Raw genomic sequence first — 18,766 nt, 5'->3', positions numbered from 1 at the left:
TGATAAGTGAGCCTGTGGACCTCATATTGTTAGTACTGATGTCTGAGTATTCTTTGCTGGGGAAGAAGATTTCATTGCTATTTTTCCTGAAAAAGCTATGGAAACTTCTGGTTTTCACCTCAATTTTTCTCCAGTTTGAGCCAATGGAAGAGGTCATGTTGATGTTGAAGGCACAGGATTGAACACTTGCTGCTGAATAGGGTGTGTGTTTGCACTACAGCAGAGCACACTGCTTGCAGAGGTTTTTGGCAGAGATCCCTGAAGTAGTACTGATCAAGATAGGATGAGTATCAGAGGCTCTCTCCCCCTAAACAACATGGGGTTCTCCTCTGGCATTAAACTCACTCTGTAGATGAATTTTTAAGGGAGATTCTTTGGTTTTGTTTGAAGCCTTTAAGTAATTCATTGCAGTTTCCCTTGTTTTCCACTTCTGCAAGGTAAAAAGTTTTAAATTCCGTTGTATATATCCCTTCTTAACATAAGCTCATAATAATGTCAGTATTTAGAAAAAGTTCTGTTTTCTGAACTTGCTAGTGCCAGGTTTGTCAGTTAAGTAACTTTCCCATGTGATTTTAGCAGCTGATATCAAAGTCCCAAATAATAATTCCTCAACTGCCCCTGAGGAAAAGGTTGAGGCTTGCACATTAACATCATCATGACAAATAAAGAGTACATTATTGCTTGGTGGTAGAGAGAAGGAGGTCAGGAAGGTGAGTGCCTCCCTCTGCTCCAAGGCTGCTGCCAAGTCTCTGACTACATCTTCTGTTCATTAAAGCGCCAAAAATGTGCAAGAGGTTGGAAAGCAGCTCAAAGTACAATCAGGAATTCAATAACAGTCCTGACATCCTCTCCCTCCATCACAGCCAGGAGTCCTTCTGAAGTCCTAGCGAAGCAGGCTGGCATAAAAACCTTTCCCAGAGCTCGCTGTGGTGGGGCACTGTCAAATTTCCTCTTTCTTATTGTAAAGATCATCATCTATTTGTGGCCTTCTTGTGTCTGCAGGGAGCTTATGAGAAAGACGGAGAGGGACTTTTTATAAGAACGTGTAGTGACAGGACAAAGGGGAAGAGCAACAAACTAAAAGAAAGCAAGTTTAGATTAGATATTAGGATAAAGTTCTTTGCTGTGAGAGTGGTGAGGCACTGCAACAAGTTGCCCAGCGAGGTTGTGGATGCCCCAACCCTGGAGGTTTTCAAAGCCAGGCTGGATGGAGCTCTGAGCAACCAGGTCTAGTGGAAGGTGTCCTTGCCCATGACAAGGGGATTGGAACTAGATGAACTTAGGGTCCCTTTAACCCAAACCATTCTATGATGCTATGATTTTGCAGAAAGATTCCTGTAACAGTCTAAATTTTTAATATATACATATTTTCAGAGGGGGCTTGTGTAGGGTGGGTGCTAGTGTTGCTAATTCCACATTTTCCTGTGATTTACTCCTGAATAGAGGCTTGTGGCTCTCTGAGAAGTGTCTGGATCCTTGCAATGGCTTCATGGCAGTGAACATGCTGGTTGTACTGATGAGAAGATTAGGTATAGGGAGATTGAGTGACCTGCCCCAAGCCAGAAAATCTGTCACTTCTTAAATTACTGGTATAATTTTCAGGCATCTTGGAAATGTATTATTTTCCTTTCCCTTGGGAATGCATGTAGAAACATTACAACCTTATGTCAGCTTTCCAGAGGTGAAATCACTGATTGTTACACCTGGCTAAAGCTGATGCTGTTGTCAATGCTCAGAGTGGTTTCCTTACTGCTTCTGTTTGTTTCTCTGTGAAATTCCTGCTGCAAGTGCTTAAGTCTGTGCAATTCTTGTTTTTTCATTGGTACCTGAGAGAAAGGACAATGAGCTGCTTTGATTTGAAAATCCGTAACACAGCTGGAGCCAGGAGGCTCCGCCCCTGCTTCCACCCCTTACCACTCAAGCCAAGTGCCAGGCTCTGCCAGCTCAGCATTGCTGGTGTCACTCTTTCCTGTTCTGCAATGTGCAAACAGCCTGGTGACATAGGAGGGTAATGCTATTTGAACGGTCTCTTCGGTCAAGGATTTTTCCAAAATAAATTGGATCGAAATGAATGGTGATGCATGTGAGTGTGATATAGCCTAGTGCTAGTGGGATAGAAAATGCAGAATGTTATGGCAGGAAACGAGGAAGGATTGTTTTCTCGGCAAATCTGGAATGACAAGCCAGCAGGTGGTTGCAGAGTCAAAAGAGGACAGGCTTCTCTTTTGCTTTGCAGGATGGATGGAGTTGGTAATATCCTGGGAATGAGATGTGGAAGAAGAGGGATAAGGGGATGCCCCTGCTGTTTTGTCTCATCTAAATGATGCCATTTAACACTGATCACCTACCTAAAGTCTCCCTCTTCATCTTTCCTTTTGCTCCATCACTTGTACCAGCCCTCTGGACCCAATGCCACTTTACTACAGAGCATTTCTCTCTGCCTGGGTGGGCAGACAGCTGCCTCCTCCTGTGAAGCAAATGGAGTGTTTTATCCATCACACACTGTGCAAAATTAAGGCCTTCCTCAATTTTTATCACTCAGTGTCATTTCCTGCAGATTGCTTCATACAGTGAGATCTGTCTTTTTCTCTGACAGCACCTTCCATGCTCTGCTTTCTCAAAATACCTGTGAAGTTCACCCATTCAGAAAAAATCACTCTTAAACAGTTTGTTACTGGACAAAAGGACTTGTGAGTTATTTCTTGTGGAATGCTATCCCTGTGGAGGCTCAAAGCATGCATTTTCTGTGTCATTTCCTAGGGTATGCTTTGAGAAGATCACCTGGGTTGAGACCAGGCACTTTCTCTCACTAGTGCATAGATGGTGCTTATTTGCAAGCTGGGCTAGCAGTGATCTCTGGATCTAGAGTCCTTGGGCATTGTGTCAAAGGGTGACAGGAAGGACTCACATTTCATCAATATCTTCCTTAGAACTCAAAATCTCTTTGGGATGGATTCTTTTATTGTCTCAATTGACCTGTAGCATTACAGGGCTGAGATTCTGGTAAGTTAATGGCATATCTCTGAAACCTAGGGAAGGGGGATGAAGGAGAAAACTCCTTCAGCAAAGTGTGAAGAAAAATGAGACCTCAATGACTACATGTCTCTGGGAGTACTCCTGGTAAGGGAGGCTGAATTGCTGCCTTGAGTGTCACTCTCTTCAGAATGGAGTTGGTCTGTGCTGTCTGGAGTGTGCCAGAAAGTAACAGCAAACATAGTAACACAGGCTTTATTTCTCACGTGGGGTTTCCTTCATGCAGAATTACACTTTCCTCAGTACGTACTCTTGTGTGAATACTTGAACTTGTGTGGGTCTCATCTTCCAGATGGCTCTTGCCTTGCTGCCATCACATGATGACTGGGCTGAGTGTGGCAGTGGATCCTATTTTCCCCTATGTCCTGACCAAACATCAGTAGCAAAGAACTAGAAACCACTACAGTGGCATCTGTGTTGCTTGGAGCCCATGCTAGTCTGCTAAGCCCCCTTTGGGGCAGAAGTCCCTAAAGCAGTGGTGTGCATTCCTCCAGAGACGGCTTCATGGGACAAGGTGAAACGTTTCAAGCCCCAAAATATTCTTCTTTCAGATAGGTGCCTTCCGAATGACCTCTGTTTGCAGAGGAACTCCAGCGACATAGAAAAGCCAGTATACCTTATTGAAGAGACCAAAACCATTATCAGAAGGTTATCAAAATGTTTGAACCTTGAGTCAGCCTTCTGCTGTATAAAGCAAACTAACATTTTGAGAAAAGTTATTGTGAAAGGAGGTTAAAATAATAAATACAGGATTACTTTTCTGGTGCTAAGTGGGGAGTTTGGGTTGCCTTTTTTTTTTTTTTTTTTTTTAACAGTCTCAAAAAATTCATGAAGAAGATTCCTTTTAAGCTGTTCAGCTCAGCTAAAAAAGGTAGGAATTTTGTTTGATCTTGTGATATTTCATTTGAAATACTTACTAGCCCTGCTGCTTTAGTTAGCCAGTAGGACATGACAGCCAGACTCTATTTTTTTGCTGGTAGCACTTACTGCAATACGTAGAAAAATTTCCCCCCACGTGACACCCTCATCCACGGTGTGACTTTCATTTTGAGAATACAGTGAATCTTGTCACTTTGCCTGGAAGCAGCTCCCAGAAGAACAATACCGAAGAGTGGTGTCCCAGCAGTGGTGGCTATGGCTGCGGCAGCCTGGGATGAAGCAGGTCAGCAGGTTGCCTGATCCCTGCAGGAACCAGGAGGCTGTAGGCTCCAGGGCTGCCCTTCCACAGAGGACTGTGTCTTGTCCCTCTGTGTCACCAACACAGCAGGTTCCACTCCTGGCTCCACTGCTGGAGGGATCCTGCAAGGTCAGAGGCAGAAATGGATGATGGGGGAAGAGGAAACAGCACCTTTCTCCACAGTTGGCATGTGCAGACTGTTGATGAACCATTAATAACCCCCCTACGGACACCAGGTGTAACAAGGAAGAGCTACTGAATAACCCAGTGTGTTTTAGCTGCTACATTGCTGTCTCTCTAGATAATATTTTACTTCTGGTTTCAAGTATTTGCTGCCCTTGCAGGATGTTACACTGGAATAATCTGTTCTCTCCAGTGCAGAAAACATTCAGGGAATAAAGCATAGGAAATAAGGGGGAAGCAATTGATAAAAATCCTTTCATTTTCAATTCCCAGAAACTCTGAGCCCTCACACCAACCTGTGCTATATGTCACTGGCACATCAGACCCAAAACAGGAACTTCAGTGAGCAATAGGTTCTTGTGAAATGTGCAGGAAACAGCACTGGGTACTGAAGTCCTCAGCTCCCCTGTAAAGCCGATCCCAGAGGGGCAGCAGCCACGAAATTTTCTTTTCCCTTTGCTGCCAATGTGCCTTGGCTCTGACCCGGGGAAACCTCTTCAAGGGGAGTACAATTCAGGTCACAGCTTGGCAAGCCCTTCACTGCATCAGGACTTTGGTTTTCAGGTTCACTCTGGACAAAGATTAACCTCTCACGCACAGATGTGGCACTCTTTGCTAATGGGACTGTTGTGCAAAAATATGCAATATGACATTTTCTTGAGCTCTTAGTTCCCTTTGACCAGTAGATCTTTCTCTGTTCTTTCTTCTTTCCCCTTATGAGTTCACCACCCTGCGCTGGAGGCATATTGGGAAGTTAAAAAATAGGTTCTGGACTAGTTTCCTGGCAAAATCCATCTCCCATCTCCCCAGCAACGCTGTCCCTATTGCACGTGGTGGCACCCACCTTACTATATGAGTAGGTCCCATGGGCATTATCCACAATATTCCAACCCTCCCATACGGGGAGAGGTAGTGGAGGGTGCTGACAACCAGGGTGCAGGAGACGGCAGACCAGTCAGGCAGAGCACGCACTGGGATAGCAGATCATGGTTTAGTGGGGGTTCTCCTCGTCAAAGACAACCTAGAGAGGTTGGGAATGAAGAAGGTAAGGAGAACCAAGGGGATGAGACCCAAAGTCAGCAACCACCTCAATGTAGGTACTGCCATAACTTCAGCTACAGATGTAGACGGCTGGAGAACCCTAAACCACAAGACAGCAAAGAAGCCAGCTGAACCACCAGCTGAGAACGTGTCTGCTCCCGAGGCCGAGCACGACAGTGGCCATGGAAGTCGGAATCCACTAAGGAGTGTGTAACAACTCACCTGCTGAATCAGCTAGCCCTGGAAATGGATGGCACTGGAGCATTGGGCCCACACCCGACTGCTGCCAGCAGGGCGAAGGCTGTGGGGGCCGGGCCGTGAGAAGCAGAAGGGCCGCAGCTGTGAGCCTTGGAGTCTGGGGCACAGGCCTGGGCAGAGCTGCTGCAGGTGCAGATCTCGGTGGTAGTAGAAAATATTGAAAGGAGAGCTTTGAAGGCTGAAGTGCAGCAGGGTTCCACATGAACAGCAGCTGAACGCGGGTCAGGCGGTCTGCCGTGGGGTGAGCCACCTCCTGTCCCAGCCCCTGCCTCTCGGAGCCCCCTTGATGCTCTTGGCTGAGTGTCCCACAAGGCCCGAAGCATTTACTTTGAGAAAACTGGAGTGTTCAAAGCAGGCTGGCTGCTGTCCTACTGCAGCCAGCAATAATTGAATAGGACTCCGGTTCTATTTTGTTGGTTTTTGGAAATGGGTCCATGATTAAGAGAGACAGCCAGTGGCATTCATATTGTCCTGCTAGAGGTATCACCCCATCAGGGCAAACCGCTGGAGGGTGGTCAGCAGCAGTCATGATTCCTGCTCTGCCACTGAAGTCAGCAAGGAGCTGACATTGGAAGGGGATTGGAAAACTGAGCAGGAAGTGAAGAAGCAGAGCTGCTCCAGGGGCTGGGAAAATTATGCTGTTGTCTGAAATAGAAGCAAATACTCTGGATGTGGTTGGATTAATTTCTGGTCTTCATGACACGTGTACATAATGAGCAGGTAATAATCCATGAGGATCTGGTTAGAGGTTTGGGATCAGCTTCATGGGTTAGGAAAGTCAAGAAAAATTGCTTGGGAAAGGCACAAGGAATTTTCATTGATGCAAAGGGTGTCATGAAATTCTCTGTGGTGCAGGGCAAGAATGTCCTGTGGCAAATAAGTGTGCAAAGCTGTCTTCTGGAGCTAATAAGTACAGAGGGGAATGGCCCCTTCACAGCCAGCGTTACCCTGCCAGTCACCACCCCTCGTGACTTTCCAAGCAGAAGGGCACTGGGAACAGCAGCTTTGGCACAGCATTTCAGGGCTTCATGGGATTACTTATTCACTGTGTTCCTGGATCAGTTCCAGGCTACCCGGCTCTGCCTCCAGTGTACAGATTCATCGAGTATCCACAAGGCTCACAATCCCCAGAGGCAAGAGAAGACTGTAGGAAAGTTATTCATATTGCAAATCACAGTCTCTGAAGGATCTGTAGGGCTCTGGGAAGACAGAACTCCTTCTTTCTACCTCCCTAACACTACTTGAGGGTGATTAAGGCTGCAGACACACTCTGGATGGATTTCATTGCTGGAGCCATTGGAGGTAAATACATAAATTAGTGCTTGTTGATGAGAGCAGATTGCTGTGTTTCCCTCTTGTTCAGCTAAAGAGCAAAGTCTCAATATCAGAGTTGAGAGTCTTTCAATGGGGGCTGCTTGCTAACAGTGTGTTCTTCCTTATTAAATGGAAAATGTCATCGGAGCAGGTTCACAGAACTGCTGGAGAGGCAGTCCTGCAGCTAGGTCATCTGAGGTCACTGCTTGCAATCTCCTCTGGTCTGATTGCAGCAGGACACGGTAAAACTCTAATAGGAAGAGACAGACTGTAATACCTTGTGTGCAGATACAAACTGGCTCATACTGCCTGGACAGCAAACCCTCACGTGCCTGGTGTCTGGGGGTCCCAGCAACCTCCTGGAATTGTGGCTCTGGGGGGCTGAGGAAGTGATCTGTGAGACAGGAGGGGAGGAAGCATCGTGTTGTTGCAGTGAAGAATGTCTGAATGAATGATCTTTGCATTATGTGAGGTTAAGATAAATTTGCAGTTGTGAGGGTGATGTCAGCGCAGGCGTGCTACATAGCAGGCTCTGATCTGGGAGAAAGTAGGTTAGCTGTATATAAAAAAAGTAACAGGAGAGAAGTGTGATTAAATTCTAGACATTTTTAGAGCATGTACTGCTCAAACCTAGCTGTGTATTAAACAACAAAATATATGCATCAGTCTAATTTCTTTGCTTAGATCTTGTCAGATTTAGTGGAGTATCCAAGATAACATGTACCAATAAACAGCAAGAGAAAAGCCTTGGGGTCTCACCACTGACAGAAAAGCTGGGTAAACCTGCCAGGTGGCTGAGATATCCAGCCCAAGCCTGCACATCAGTTCTCATTTTGAGATTTGCTGAAATTTAACATTTTCCCTCACCAGGAGTGCTCTGTGGAACCACTGCAGGTGTGCTTGTCCTGGGGAGGGCCATGATAAATTTTACCCTGCACCCTTTAATTGCTCATCATGAAAAATGTGCAAGTGAGGCAAGGTTTGGCATCTCAGCAATATCCAGCTGGACCAGGATGTGCCTGTTTCTTGCAGTGTTGGTTTTCCTGGGGTGTTGAGAGACCCTCCTTGGAAAAGACCTTGCATGGGACAGCTACCAGGATGGGACAGCTTTTCTGCAGGAACTGGATGGTTTTTGGTGCTGAGCTTATTTCTTGACTTATGTTTGTTGGAGCTGAAGCAGTGTTCATGTTCCTAAGGAGGCTACAAACCCATCTGAAGAGCATCAAATAACTCAAGAGGCAACATAAAAAAACAACAGAATTTCTGTTTAGTAAATTACATTCTTGTAACCTTGATCTGTTTTCAGAGTGTTTTGGAGAAAGCATGGATTAAGCACATCTGAAAAACAGCAGAAGTGCTGCCCATTTGAATTCCATCCTCAGGCTGCCTCAGGCAGCTGCAGATACTGTGCGTCTCCTCTGGGCTATGGCTTCTGTGGCCATGGGGTAAGCTCATTATCTTCAACCCAGGAAACAGTGATCTGCTGTGACTCCAGATGGAAAAAAACATGACAGAAACATGTTTAATGACTGTGAAGACTTTCAATAACCACAAAATGTGGCTGGATGATTTGGGAAGTAGCTCATCAGTAAGGATGTCTTTCCTGGCCAGTAAATCTGAGCAGGAGGTTGGACTAGAGACCTCCTGAGGTCATTTCCAACTTGAATTTTCCTGTGATCCCATGTATGCTTTCCAGCCCTGCTACAGCAGCAACCTGGGCCATGGCAGGGGATGGGGATTGATAATTAGGGCTATTGATGGCTGGGGGATGACTTGACTCTTACACCAGATTTGGGAAGGGGAGGCTGAGATTAACCCAGAAGGGATAGAGCAGCAGGGTCTGCAGCATGCCTGGGCTTTTCCACAACTGTGAGGTCACAGACACTCCAGGGGTAGATAAAATAGTCCCTCTACAAAAGGAACATGCTGTCAACTTGTTCTCACAGATAAAGCAGCTCCTGCAGACCACTGCCAGGGTCACATTACTGAATAAAGCACAGCTGATTTTGGGGATGTGAACTGCACAAAACAAAGGTCTTCAGAAGTTGTTGTCTACTCACCCAGTGTATAGACAATCATGCCTGCTTCTCCCTGGGTCCCCCAGCCAAGAGTTTGTCAACAGCTCAGACCTGTTGCATCCTGCAACCTATGCAGGCTCCATACAGCTTGCTCTCTGGTGATTGTCACCCCACCAGCATCCCTTCTTATTTGAATTGTCTGGTCAGAGTGCCCTGACTTGTGAAGAGACTGTGGGTAATCCATTTTGTACCTGCACTCTGTGTGTGTGTGTAGGAGGCAATGCCGCAACCTCTGCACAATACCTGGGAATATCTCAGATAAAGCAGGCATTAAGAATGGCTCGCTAAAATCAAAAAAAGTCATTCAGCTGGTTTTGCTATTTATTTTTGTCACAGCTGATGCAGTGTTACTCAGCAGGACTCCCACAGGAACCCTCTCCTGTAGGCATGCTATACATTGCTGATCTTCTTAGATTCTGCTGTGCTAACAGGGCATGTGTGGGTCATGCTATCTTAGTCCCAGGCTATTTATATTGTGTGACTGTACCCTTCTTCCTCAGCCTTTGATGGACTTGGCTGAGCTCCTCAGTTCTGACAACTGCTTTGGCTCCTAAGGAGTGCACTTCATGGTAGGCTGTGTTTATTTGGAGGTTTGGGGGATTCACATACCTGGTGGGAGCAGTGAAAAATTTACCATTATTGCCACCTCCCAAGTGGAGATGCTTGGTCCTTGCTGGAATCAAGTTGATTGGGAGCCCTTAGGATTGAAATACTGTGGGAAACACTCTGTTTTGGGGCAATCTGCTATGCTGTTGACTTTGCATCTAAATGTGTGACCAGGGACATTTTTCCAGAAGAGAGGTCAGTTCTTGTCAAACACTGAACCAAATGAGCCTTGGTATGTGATCTGCATGAGCTCCTACCTTCCTGAGCTGGTGGAGCAAGCCAGGACTTATCTGTGCGTGCTGCCCCCGCTGCGTCACTAGCATCCGATCAGCCGATGGCCACTGCCTCTAAGGTTCAGGAATTCTGAAATCGATGTGATGGCAAATCCTCCCAGGTGGGATGGGGTTCCTGGGACAGGAGACCCCAGCTCTGAGGTCAGCACTGTCCACTTGGCATTGACTTACATGTTGCTCTTCTCTGTCTGGCAGTGTCCATGTTTACTCTGGCTGGTGGCCAGGACAACGCAGGTGTCCCCAAATGACTTTGTGCATCATCACGCTCTGCTTGGACCAAAGGCATTGCTTCTTCAAGCCATAATATTGCCCTCACTCTTCCATCCTTCTATCTCTTCCATCTTGTCCCATTTTTCACCCTAATTTCTGTTTAGCTGATGCCAGATTCGATAGATATTTTTGAGGAACAAACCTCATTTTTCTGCAAGCAAGATGCTGTTGGTTGTTTTCTTCTGAGTAACACACTTTGGGATTGTCTCCTGGTGAATCACAGCAGCAGCTGCTGCTTTTCTGCAGAACATAGGAGAGCTTTCCAGAGCTCCCAAGCAGCCATGTAATCACAGGTGAACATGCCCACAACAACTAATACATATTTAAACAGCTTGGTTTTAAAGTGGTTTTTTTTAAAGAAGGACTCAATGAGAGTCAGTTTCCAACCTGTGAGCCACCAGATATGCCCTGTACCTCTGACTGCCTGGCTCCCTGAAGGGCTCATCCAGCACTTGTATGAACTCGGTCTAAATAACTCACATGGATACAGCTCCATGATCCTCCAGGCTGATTTCCTCTCAGGTAATTTGGCAGTAGATGTACTGGGAGGAAGTTAGCTGGTCAGCACCTTTGTCACTTGCTGTATCTGCCAGCATTTATATCAGAGTTGGGAAATGCAGTGAGGTGAGGACAGGCAGATCTATTTGTTACTGCAACCAACAGAAATTCTTGTTGGAGCTCTTTAGCCCTCATTGCATGACATTAAGGTAGTAACTGTCCCATAGGATTATTACATTTCTAACTCCAGCGGCTATTTTAAGGTTTTTGAGTGAGCCTGGGCATTGAGAGAGGATTGGGAGCTCCCCCCACACTCTGGACATGCCGTCACAGCAGCAGAAAGGGAGTCACAGTCAGCTGGTGTGTGGGGAGGACTGTGGAGCCCTGGCTTGGAGCACACCCAGTGCTAATCCCTCGCTTCTCCCAAATCCTGCTGTGCCCCGAGGGGCAGCAGAAGGGTGGTCTCACTGCAGAGCAGCACTGCTGCTTGTGCCACGCTCCAGCATCACAGCAGCCTGCCAGGACTCAAAGATTCCTGTGCTTTCGCTCCTTCCCCTGATTTTGTAGCAGTGCTTGGTGCAGGCAGGAAATGCACTTCAAAGGCTTAGTCCAGCATGGTGGTGTGGATGTAAATGCCTCAATAATTCCTCACCCATGTAGATGTGCTTTGTAAGCTTCAGCCAGGACATGTTAGTCCCTGGAGACAGCAGGAGCACCTCTCCTGTCTTCAAGACAGATTGCTGAGAACCTGTAACGTGTGAGGACCACTCTTACAGATATCCTTGTGAGCGCTATTTTTATTCCTTAATATTCCCAAGTCAAGCACAGAGAACCAAAATTGCTCCAGAGACTCACTTATGTGAGTGGGGATGCTTACACCACACATGAGGGTGCTTGGTCATAGTCCAAAAATACTTTACTGCCTAAGCTGAGAGGAGTAAAAAACCAGTCCGATATCATCCCTTCAATGTTCCTGTTGCACTGCTCTCAGTGTTTCTCCCCATCCCATCTTGCACTGTGGTGTTATTCCTCCATGGTAAGTTTCTCATGATGTTATGATTCCTTCTCTGTGTGTGTCTTGGTAACACAGAGGAATGTGCATGTTTTTCTCTGTCACTCTTGGCTCAAATGTCATTACTGAAGCTCCAGAGAGGTTTGGTGCCAAGTATGGCAGGGCTCTGAGGCCCTGTTTTCTGCTATTTCCCCATGCCCTTCTGTGATATGTGAACAATTTCTGCCGTGACGTGTTGTAACTTGTCTCCAACACATTCTCTGTTCCAGGTGGCCTAAGCACAGCTGTGGGTTATCCACTGGACACAGTGAAGGTACCTGTTGGAGCTTTATTTCTTGACTATAGAACAAAAACCAATAGGCCATTTTGCTTTCCCCCTCCTTTCCAGAAAAGTAGTCCCATGAGAATGCTTTATCTTCATTATATCTACATATTTCACTGTATTTGGTTGTGTTGTCTCCTTCAAAAAAAAAATTTTTTTTGGTGATGCTCTTTTATGATTAATTTCTGGTTTGCTGCTATGGCACCTGTTAATTTTTTTTTTTTTCTATCTAATCTGATACCTGCATTTTAAAGTTGCTCCTGTATTCCTAGGTGAGAATTCAGACTGAGAAGCATTACAGAGGGTTTTGGCACTGTGTTCAAGAAACATACAGGACAGAAAAAGTAGGTACCTCTCATCAGAATTGCTCATACCCATTGTGGATGCCTTGTTTCGGGGAAGCAGAGCTGCTTCTGTCAGTTTGGGGAGTGTGGGCACCAGCTGCACACAACCATTTGTTGGGAGAGGGTGAAATTTAGCTCTGCTGACGAGCTGTAAGACAGAAATGATGCTGCCTGGCAAAAATGCAGGTGAGGCAAACAGGGAGGTGAGGCTGAACTCAGAAGCAGTTTCTCACAGGCCAGTGCTTTCAAGCAAATGCCTTTCTGTGCCATTCACTCTTAAAAGTTTTTTCTCCTCTGTTTCCCACTAGATTTGGGGATTTTACAAAGGTGTGTCTGCATCAGTCCTTGCCGTATCAGCAGTTTCTTCTGTTTCCTTTGGCACATACAAGAACTTCCTCTGTACAATCTGCAAACTGCGATATGGGGCTGCAGATGCAAAGCCTTCCAAGCTGGATGTTTCCCTTGCCGGAGCTGTTGCTGGTGCCGTCCGGGTAGGTAAACAGCCACCAGGGAAAGCACAACAAGAGATCTTGTTCACAAACATAGGAGGCTGGAAAAGCTGGGAATGTTTTTGGTCAGTGAGGCCACAGGGGAATATGCAACAAGTCTGGTGGGTTTGTTTTTGCAGGGGAGGTCATGCTTTGCCCGCGCTGCCCCCTCACTGGTTGGGATGGCCGTGGGATGGCCGAGTCCTGCTGGGCAGCTGATGCTGGGTTTGGTTTAGAGGATCAAAATACTTGAGAACACGCTCTTAGAATGATATGGACCATGGCAGCAAACACAGAACAAGGAAGAGAAAACAACTTAGGCAGTAAACTCCCCAAGTGGCTCTGATGGTGTGTTTATGCAAAGAAGAGATAACTCTGAGTTAAAGCACAGGTCGATCCTTTCCCAGCAGCTGTACAAGCCCGGCATGGTATTGCTGCAGAAATGGGCAGTGCACAGTGTTGCCTTGCCAGGACTTAAAACTCAACAGGGCACCACTGAGAAGTGATGCTGCCTGGCAAACGTGTATGATCCTGGGATGGGGAGGTAAGGTTGAATCCAGGAGTAGTTTCCCGCAAGCAGATGGATCTCTGTGAGCATCCAAAGGTGCTGTGAATCTGGTAGAGCTCACCCCATCATGCCAATGGCATGCTGGGCAGAAACATGTGCTGGGTCACAATCCTCTTACAGAGCAGTCTGGATAGTAAAGTTTCTAGGTGTTTCCTAGCAGTCAGTGACTCAGCACAGGCTAATTTTTTTAAAGTCTTTATGGTCTTGGTTCAAATGCATATACAAACAGAAGCCCTGATATATGCTTCTTCCCCATAGCAGAGGACATACCCTTTTCATGCCCATCTGGTTTAGCAAATAGTTATAGGTATTTTATATCCTTTGTTGATTTCTGCCTTGCCTTCCACTCTGCCCAGTGCAGCTCATACATGTGTCCTGCTGCATACATTCCACCTGCTGAGTGGAATGGCACAGGTAGAGGGGAGGAGGCTGGAACTTGCCAGAACTTGCAGGCAATATTACTGCCTGAAACGTTGGGAGACAACAAGTTTTCAGGAGGGGGATCAATACACTGTTTAAACGTGAAGGGTTAAAGCACCACCTTCTTATGTTACAGGTTGTGTTGACAAATCCTAGTGAAGTGGCTAAAGTTCGGATGCAGACTCAGAGAAACCCACATCCTTCTGTCACATCTCAGACTGTCTCCAAACCCAAGTACCAAGGGTCTCTGCACTGTCTGAAGGTGATCACCAAGGAGGAAGGTTTTGGGGGTCTCTACAAGGGCTGCTCTGCATTACTCTGCAGGGATTGCTCTGCTTCTGCAGTATATTTCCTTTCCTATTCTGCTCTGTGTGACTGGCTCACACCAGCTGGGAAAAATAAACCAGGTAGGTATTGGAGAGCATCTGGCACTACCTGAAAAATGGCTTATTTAATACCACACTAAGAGGGAAATGACTCTTGGCAAACATCATCCAGTACCTATAAAACCTCACCCAGATCTGATCCTCAAGCAGAGTTGCTGTGTGTGTGTTTTCTGGTGCTGCAGGGCTGGTTTTGGGCCCCAGGTATGGGTGCCAGCAGCCTCCCTGTGAGGGCTTCACTGGCACATCCTTGTCCCTGAGCAGCTACTCCTCTTTCTGCAGAAGGGATTTTTACAGCATGCTCTGGTGTCTCATATGTGGATATGAAATCCTGTTAATGCAGAAGCAGGATATGTAACTAGAAATGAAACATAGACAAGCCTCCTGGGAGCCATCATGGAGCATAGATAAGGGTCAGTCCAGAGCTTGAAAATAAAGTCCAGTTGCAGAACATAAAGACTTATTTCAGGTTCTTAGTTGCGATTTAGCTCCAAAAAGCAACTATCCTCTTTGAGAAAAGATTGAATAGGTAACATTCAGCAAAGACCATCTCCCTGAGAATTATAAAAAGAAGTAGATCCATCTGAAGAGGGTGTAAGTGCTCTCGAGCTGTACCACGTCTAGTTCGTGTGGTGTTCAAAGAGTCACATGTGCAAAAACGAGTATTTTGTGTGATCACTGAAAACACACAAATGCAAGAGCTGGACAAAATAACTTCTGAAAACACCATGAAATTTACCCAAGTTCATTGACAAATCTGAGATGCTTGTAGATATGTGAAACTCAAGTGAACTGCTCCTCCCTTCACTCTCTCCTGCAGGTTTCCTTGTTGTGCTGCTTTCTGGTGGTTTTGCTGGAGTCCTGGCCTGGGGATTAGCTACTCCCATGGATGTCATCAAATCACGGATGCAAATAGATGAATCGGACCAGCACAAGTACAAAGGCCTGATTCACTGTGTTAGGGAAAGTGTGAAAAAGGAGGGTGCAAAAGTGCTTTTCAAAGGACTGGGTTTAAACTGCATTCGTGCCTTTCCTGTGAACATGGTAGTGTTTGTAACGTATGAAGCTGTACTGAGATTTACAGATCATTATATAAGCAAAAAATAGCTCATTCTACTATTTTTTTTTTTTTTTTTTTTTTTTTTTTTTTTTTTTTTTTTTTTTTTTTTTGTAATACAACAAATCCACTGGTGAATTGATGGACAGCATAACAAACATGGACATTTCAGCACAAAGCTGATGACTGATGGCTTTGTTTCATTCTAATAGGATTACAAACTCATCAGGGAGCCTTGGATTCATATACAACCTCCCTTTTATCTTGTTAAAGTATTTAGACTGTAGCTGCTGCTTTGGCCCTTGAAACATTCGTGAATATTTATGTTCTAACATGCTGCTTGTCTGATCAGCGGTTTTGGTAAAGCACTTAATTTTGTTTTCTGCTGGCACAGAAACTGATCCTCACAACCAAAGCAAGAGCTGTGGGGAGTTTGTGTAAGATTTAACACTATCCAGCCTGTGCTCTTTACATATAATGCCTGCACTGCATTCACTGTGTGACTTACATATTTGTGCTTCAGGCTGTAACTTCTCTTTCCCAGCTGTAATTTTCTCAGAGTACTCTACAGTTATATCCCCTTGGCAGCAGCTGAAATATGAATGTCCTTGCTTTTCCCTGTTGCTATTTAATGAGTGGCAGGCATGGTCTGTTTACATAACCAGCTAATGGCCTCACTGCAGTGACGCCAGGCACGGGTTCCCAGCAGCCACGTGATTTTCTCCCAGAGCCCTACGCAGCATCAGGCCTCTCCCGGAGGCCTATGGAACAGCGTCTCTCTGAGCTTGGCACAGCTTTGGAGGCAATCTGTTCTCATCCTGCAGGGAGGGTGGGAATAGATGCAAAGCCTCTTTGCTTTCTCAAAGGAAAGGTTGCTGTAAAGTGTGTGCACTAGCGGGGGTAAGGCAAGTTAAAGGAGAGTTGCAAAGTTGTAGAGCATAATTAAGATTTACAGCTTTCAAAAGTGCATGCTCTTCTCCCTTAAACCGATGCTGTTAGGAGCAGCCAAATGTTACTTTGTCACAAGTATATTTTCAAAGAATTTCTTACTTCTTTCTCATTTTCCTATTACTTCTTTTTCATTACTTTTTCCTACTTTTCATTAACATGCCAATTGAAAAAAAACCAGCACCCATGCTATTGCTTCAGAAAAAAAAAACCTAATTCCAGAAATACTTTAGTTTGCTAATCCTGCCTCAGGGGCCACATACATGCTTTCTCTCTCTGTTTTAATCCCTGGATGATGAGACCTGGAGTGGACTGGATCCAACCCCTCTCACATTCAGCTAAAAATGCATTTTCTGGAGAGGAAGAGGAATACCGCATTTTAAAAGGAGTTCTCATATTCAGGACCCTTCTGGTCCACAGCCACTTTCACTAGTTGATGGCACCGCTTTGACTACAGTGACAGTAATTTTGCAGCATTGTCAGCTGCCCTGGACACACAGAAAACAATCTTGTACTAGAATGACAAATATAAAGATTTCAGGTTCGACTAGACAAGAATAAATGGGACTTCTTCCACTCCAAACAGAGACCACTAAAAAGCTCCACAACTGTACTCCTGAAATCTAAGCCTTCAACTGGCCTTTTAAACATGTTTACAACCTTGCTATCAAACAAGCACCATAATTCTTCTCTCAAGTCTACCCAGCTCTTGCAGTTGGTCCAAGCGCAGAGTTAAAGACCAGGCAGGTCCACAGTATGTTACCCTAAGGGAGAGTGAAATTAATGACCCAGCACTGAACTGGATTCTCTCCACAACACTTACAGCCCCAGCAACCTACCCCTGGTTACAGCTTTTGAGTGTCAGCACCAAACTTCCTTTAGTCAGAATGTCCTTACAACTGAAGATTTAATTAAGTCTCAAGGCCTGGAATTCCTCTTAAGATAGCTCTTAAGAGTCTACAACCCTCACCTTTTTATACAAGGGATGCATTTAACTAAGTGCTGTTCCAGCTGGGCAGTGATTTACCCCAGCTCTGCCCTGATGTTTGGAATCAAGCTCCTTTATGCCGCTTCATTCTCAGCTGACCTTGTTCTCAGGCATTACATTCCCTGAGCAGAGACAGTAAAAGAATGCCTGCAAAACAGACTAAACAACCACTTATTGTTAGGCAGCAATGATACCACTCATGGCCAGCCCAAGGTTGGAATATTAAGTAGCTCATTTTTCTTGACAGGCTCATGCATTCAAACGACTAAAAATGTTTCCTCCTGTGAGTGGAACTGAAATACAGCTGATTTTGAGACAGGAATTACAGATGAGTTGTAAATATGAGCAGGAAAAACTGTGGAAGCCAGCACGAGGGGCTGAGAATTGTAAGCCTTGGGGCATTCAGCACCGTATGTAGCAGGGTCTCGCGTGGCCTGAACAAATGCTACAATAGAAGCAAATTGCATCTCCAGGCAGCTTATTTCAGGAAGGTAAGGTCTTTGCAATCCAACCTGTTCACAACCCTTTACTGGGAAAAATATCTGTACAGTGTACGGGTGAAAACCTGTGCTAGAGCAAGAACTCTCTCTCAGCTAATTCACGCTGATACAACCACCACCAGGTACAGGAAGTAACTGCAAGTGCTGTAAACACAGGCACACAAATACCAACCAATTTGTGTTTTCTGCCATGACACATGTACTTCACTACACATACACACACCAAGCTGGGTGTTTGGCTTCTGATTTTCAGCACTTGACTGCTTTATTTTCTGATTTCTTTGTATTATCGTGACCTTTAGCTACTCTAACAGTCACAGAACTATTTATTCTGATAAATTAGCCAGCTGAAGGCCAGCTAACAGAAAGGAGGCACCATATTTGCTGTGCTGATATTGGGTTTACTTTGCAATAGGACTGCATCTTGTTGTATAGGTGATTTCTTTGAGTAACAAAGTTCGTGGCCTTGAAAAAAAGAGAATTTTCTAGAAAGTACATTCTGCTTCAAGTTTTCACGTTGCCGACAGTTCCTGTTTCCTCTGACAACGTTTATGACTATCCAAGTAGGTTTCACCATGCCTTCTGGTGACTGCGGAAGAGCTGTGGGAACCTATTCAGAATCTCTGCTTTTGCACAGCAACTGTGGAGCTCCATGTTTCCACTGAAGCACCAGTTTTACACCAAACCTACCTGTAAAGAGGTCACATTGACCTTCCCCCATTTCAGAGCTGGCTGCTGTACAGAGAGACATTAAACGTCCAGTCTGACTGGCAAACAGGTAATTCTGGACAACCGACCCTTACTGGCTCACTCTGGGAGCAATCTGAAGTCTACCTGGAAGGAGGTTATAAGGTACCTTGTTTCAGTACTTTAAAGGCACTGGAGAACAAAACAAGGACCAGCCACGTCAGAAGATTTAAGTCAACACCTAAAAGGATGGAAAGTCAAAAACAAAGTTTCAGTTAAGGCTTTAGAAGATAATAAT

At 45.4% G+C, this 18,766-nt stretch overlaps 1 protein-coding gene and 1 long non-coding RNA gene across 2 annotated transcripts; both read left to right on the top strand.

The window, feature by feature from the left end:
- Positions 1 to 2,851: 2,851 nt before the first annotated feature.
- Positions 2,852 to 5,696, top strand: LOC114064452. The gene is made up of 3 exons (XR_003572757.1): positions 2,852 to 2,867; positions 4,193 to 4,195; positions 5,604 to 5,696. It is a non-coding gene; the product is annotated as an uncharacterized LOC114064452 (long non-coding RNA).
- Positions 5,697 to 6,799: 1,103 nt separating this feature from the next.
- Positions 6,800 to 15,405, top strand: SLC25A47 (solute carrier family 25 member 47). Its single transcript, XM_027897524.1, has 6 exons — positions 6,800 to 6,994; positions 12,033 to 12,076; positions 12,358 to 12,429; positions 12,738 to 12,920; positions 14,042 to 14,312; positions 15,109 to 15,405. Exons 1-6 carry the CDS (start codon positions 6,967 to 6,969, stop codon positions 15,393 to 15,395), a joined length of 885 nt encoding a protein of 294 aa, XP_027753325.1. The 5' UTR covers positions 6,800 to 6,966; the 3' UTR covers positions 15,396 to 15,405.
- Positions 15,406 to 18,766: the final 3,361 nt, after the last annotated feature.

This window comes from Empidonax traillii, unplaced genomic scaffold (assembly GCF_003031625.1).
Source record: "Empidonax traillii isolate 1590-97213 ecotype Southwest subspecies unplaced genomic scaffold, ASM303162v1 scaffold544:size423439, whole genome shotgun sequence".
NCBI classification, from domain to species: domain Eukaryota; kingdom Metazoa; phylum Chordata; class Aves; order Passeriformes; family Tyrannidae; genus Empidonax; species Empidonax traillii.
This window is presented reverse-complemented; position numbering and strand designations above follow the sequence as displayed.

Bases quoted from the DNA above. Each gene is read 5' to 3' on its own strand.
- SLC25A47 (XM_027897524.1), top strand. From the start codon at position 6,967: ATGGATTTCATTGCTGGAGCCATTGGAG. The intron at 6,995-12,032 runs GTAAATACATAA...TCTCTGTTCCAG, and splicing joins CATTGCTGGAGCCATTGGAG to GTGGCCTAAGCACAGCTGTG. The intron at 12,077-12,357 runs GTACCTGTTGGA...CTGTATTCCTAG, and splicing joins ATCCACTGGACACAGTGAAG to GTGAGAATTCAGACTGAGAA.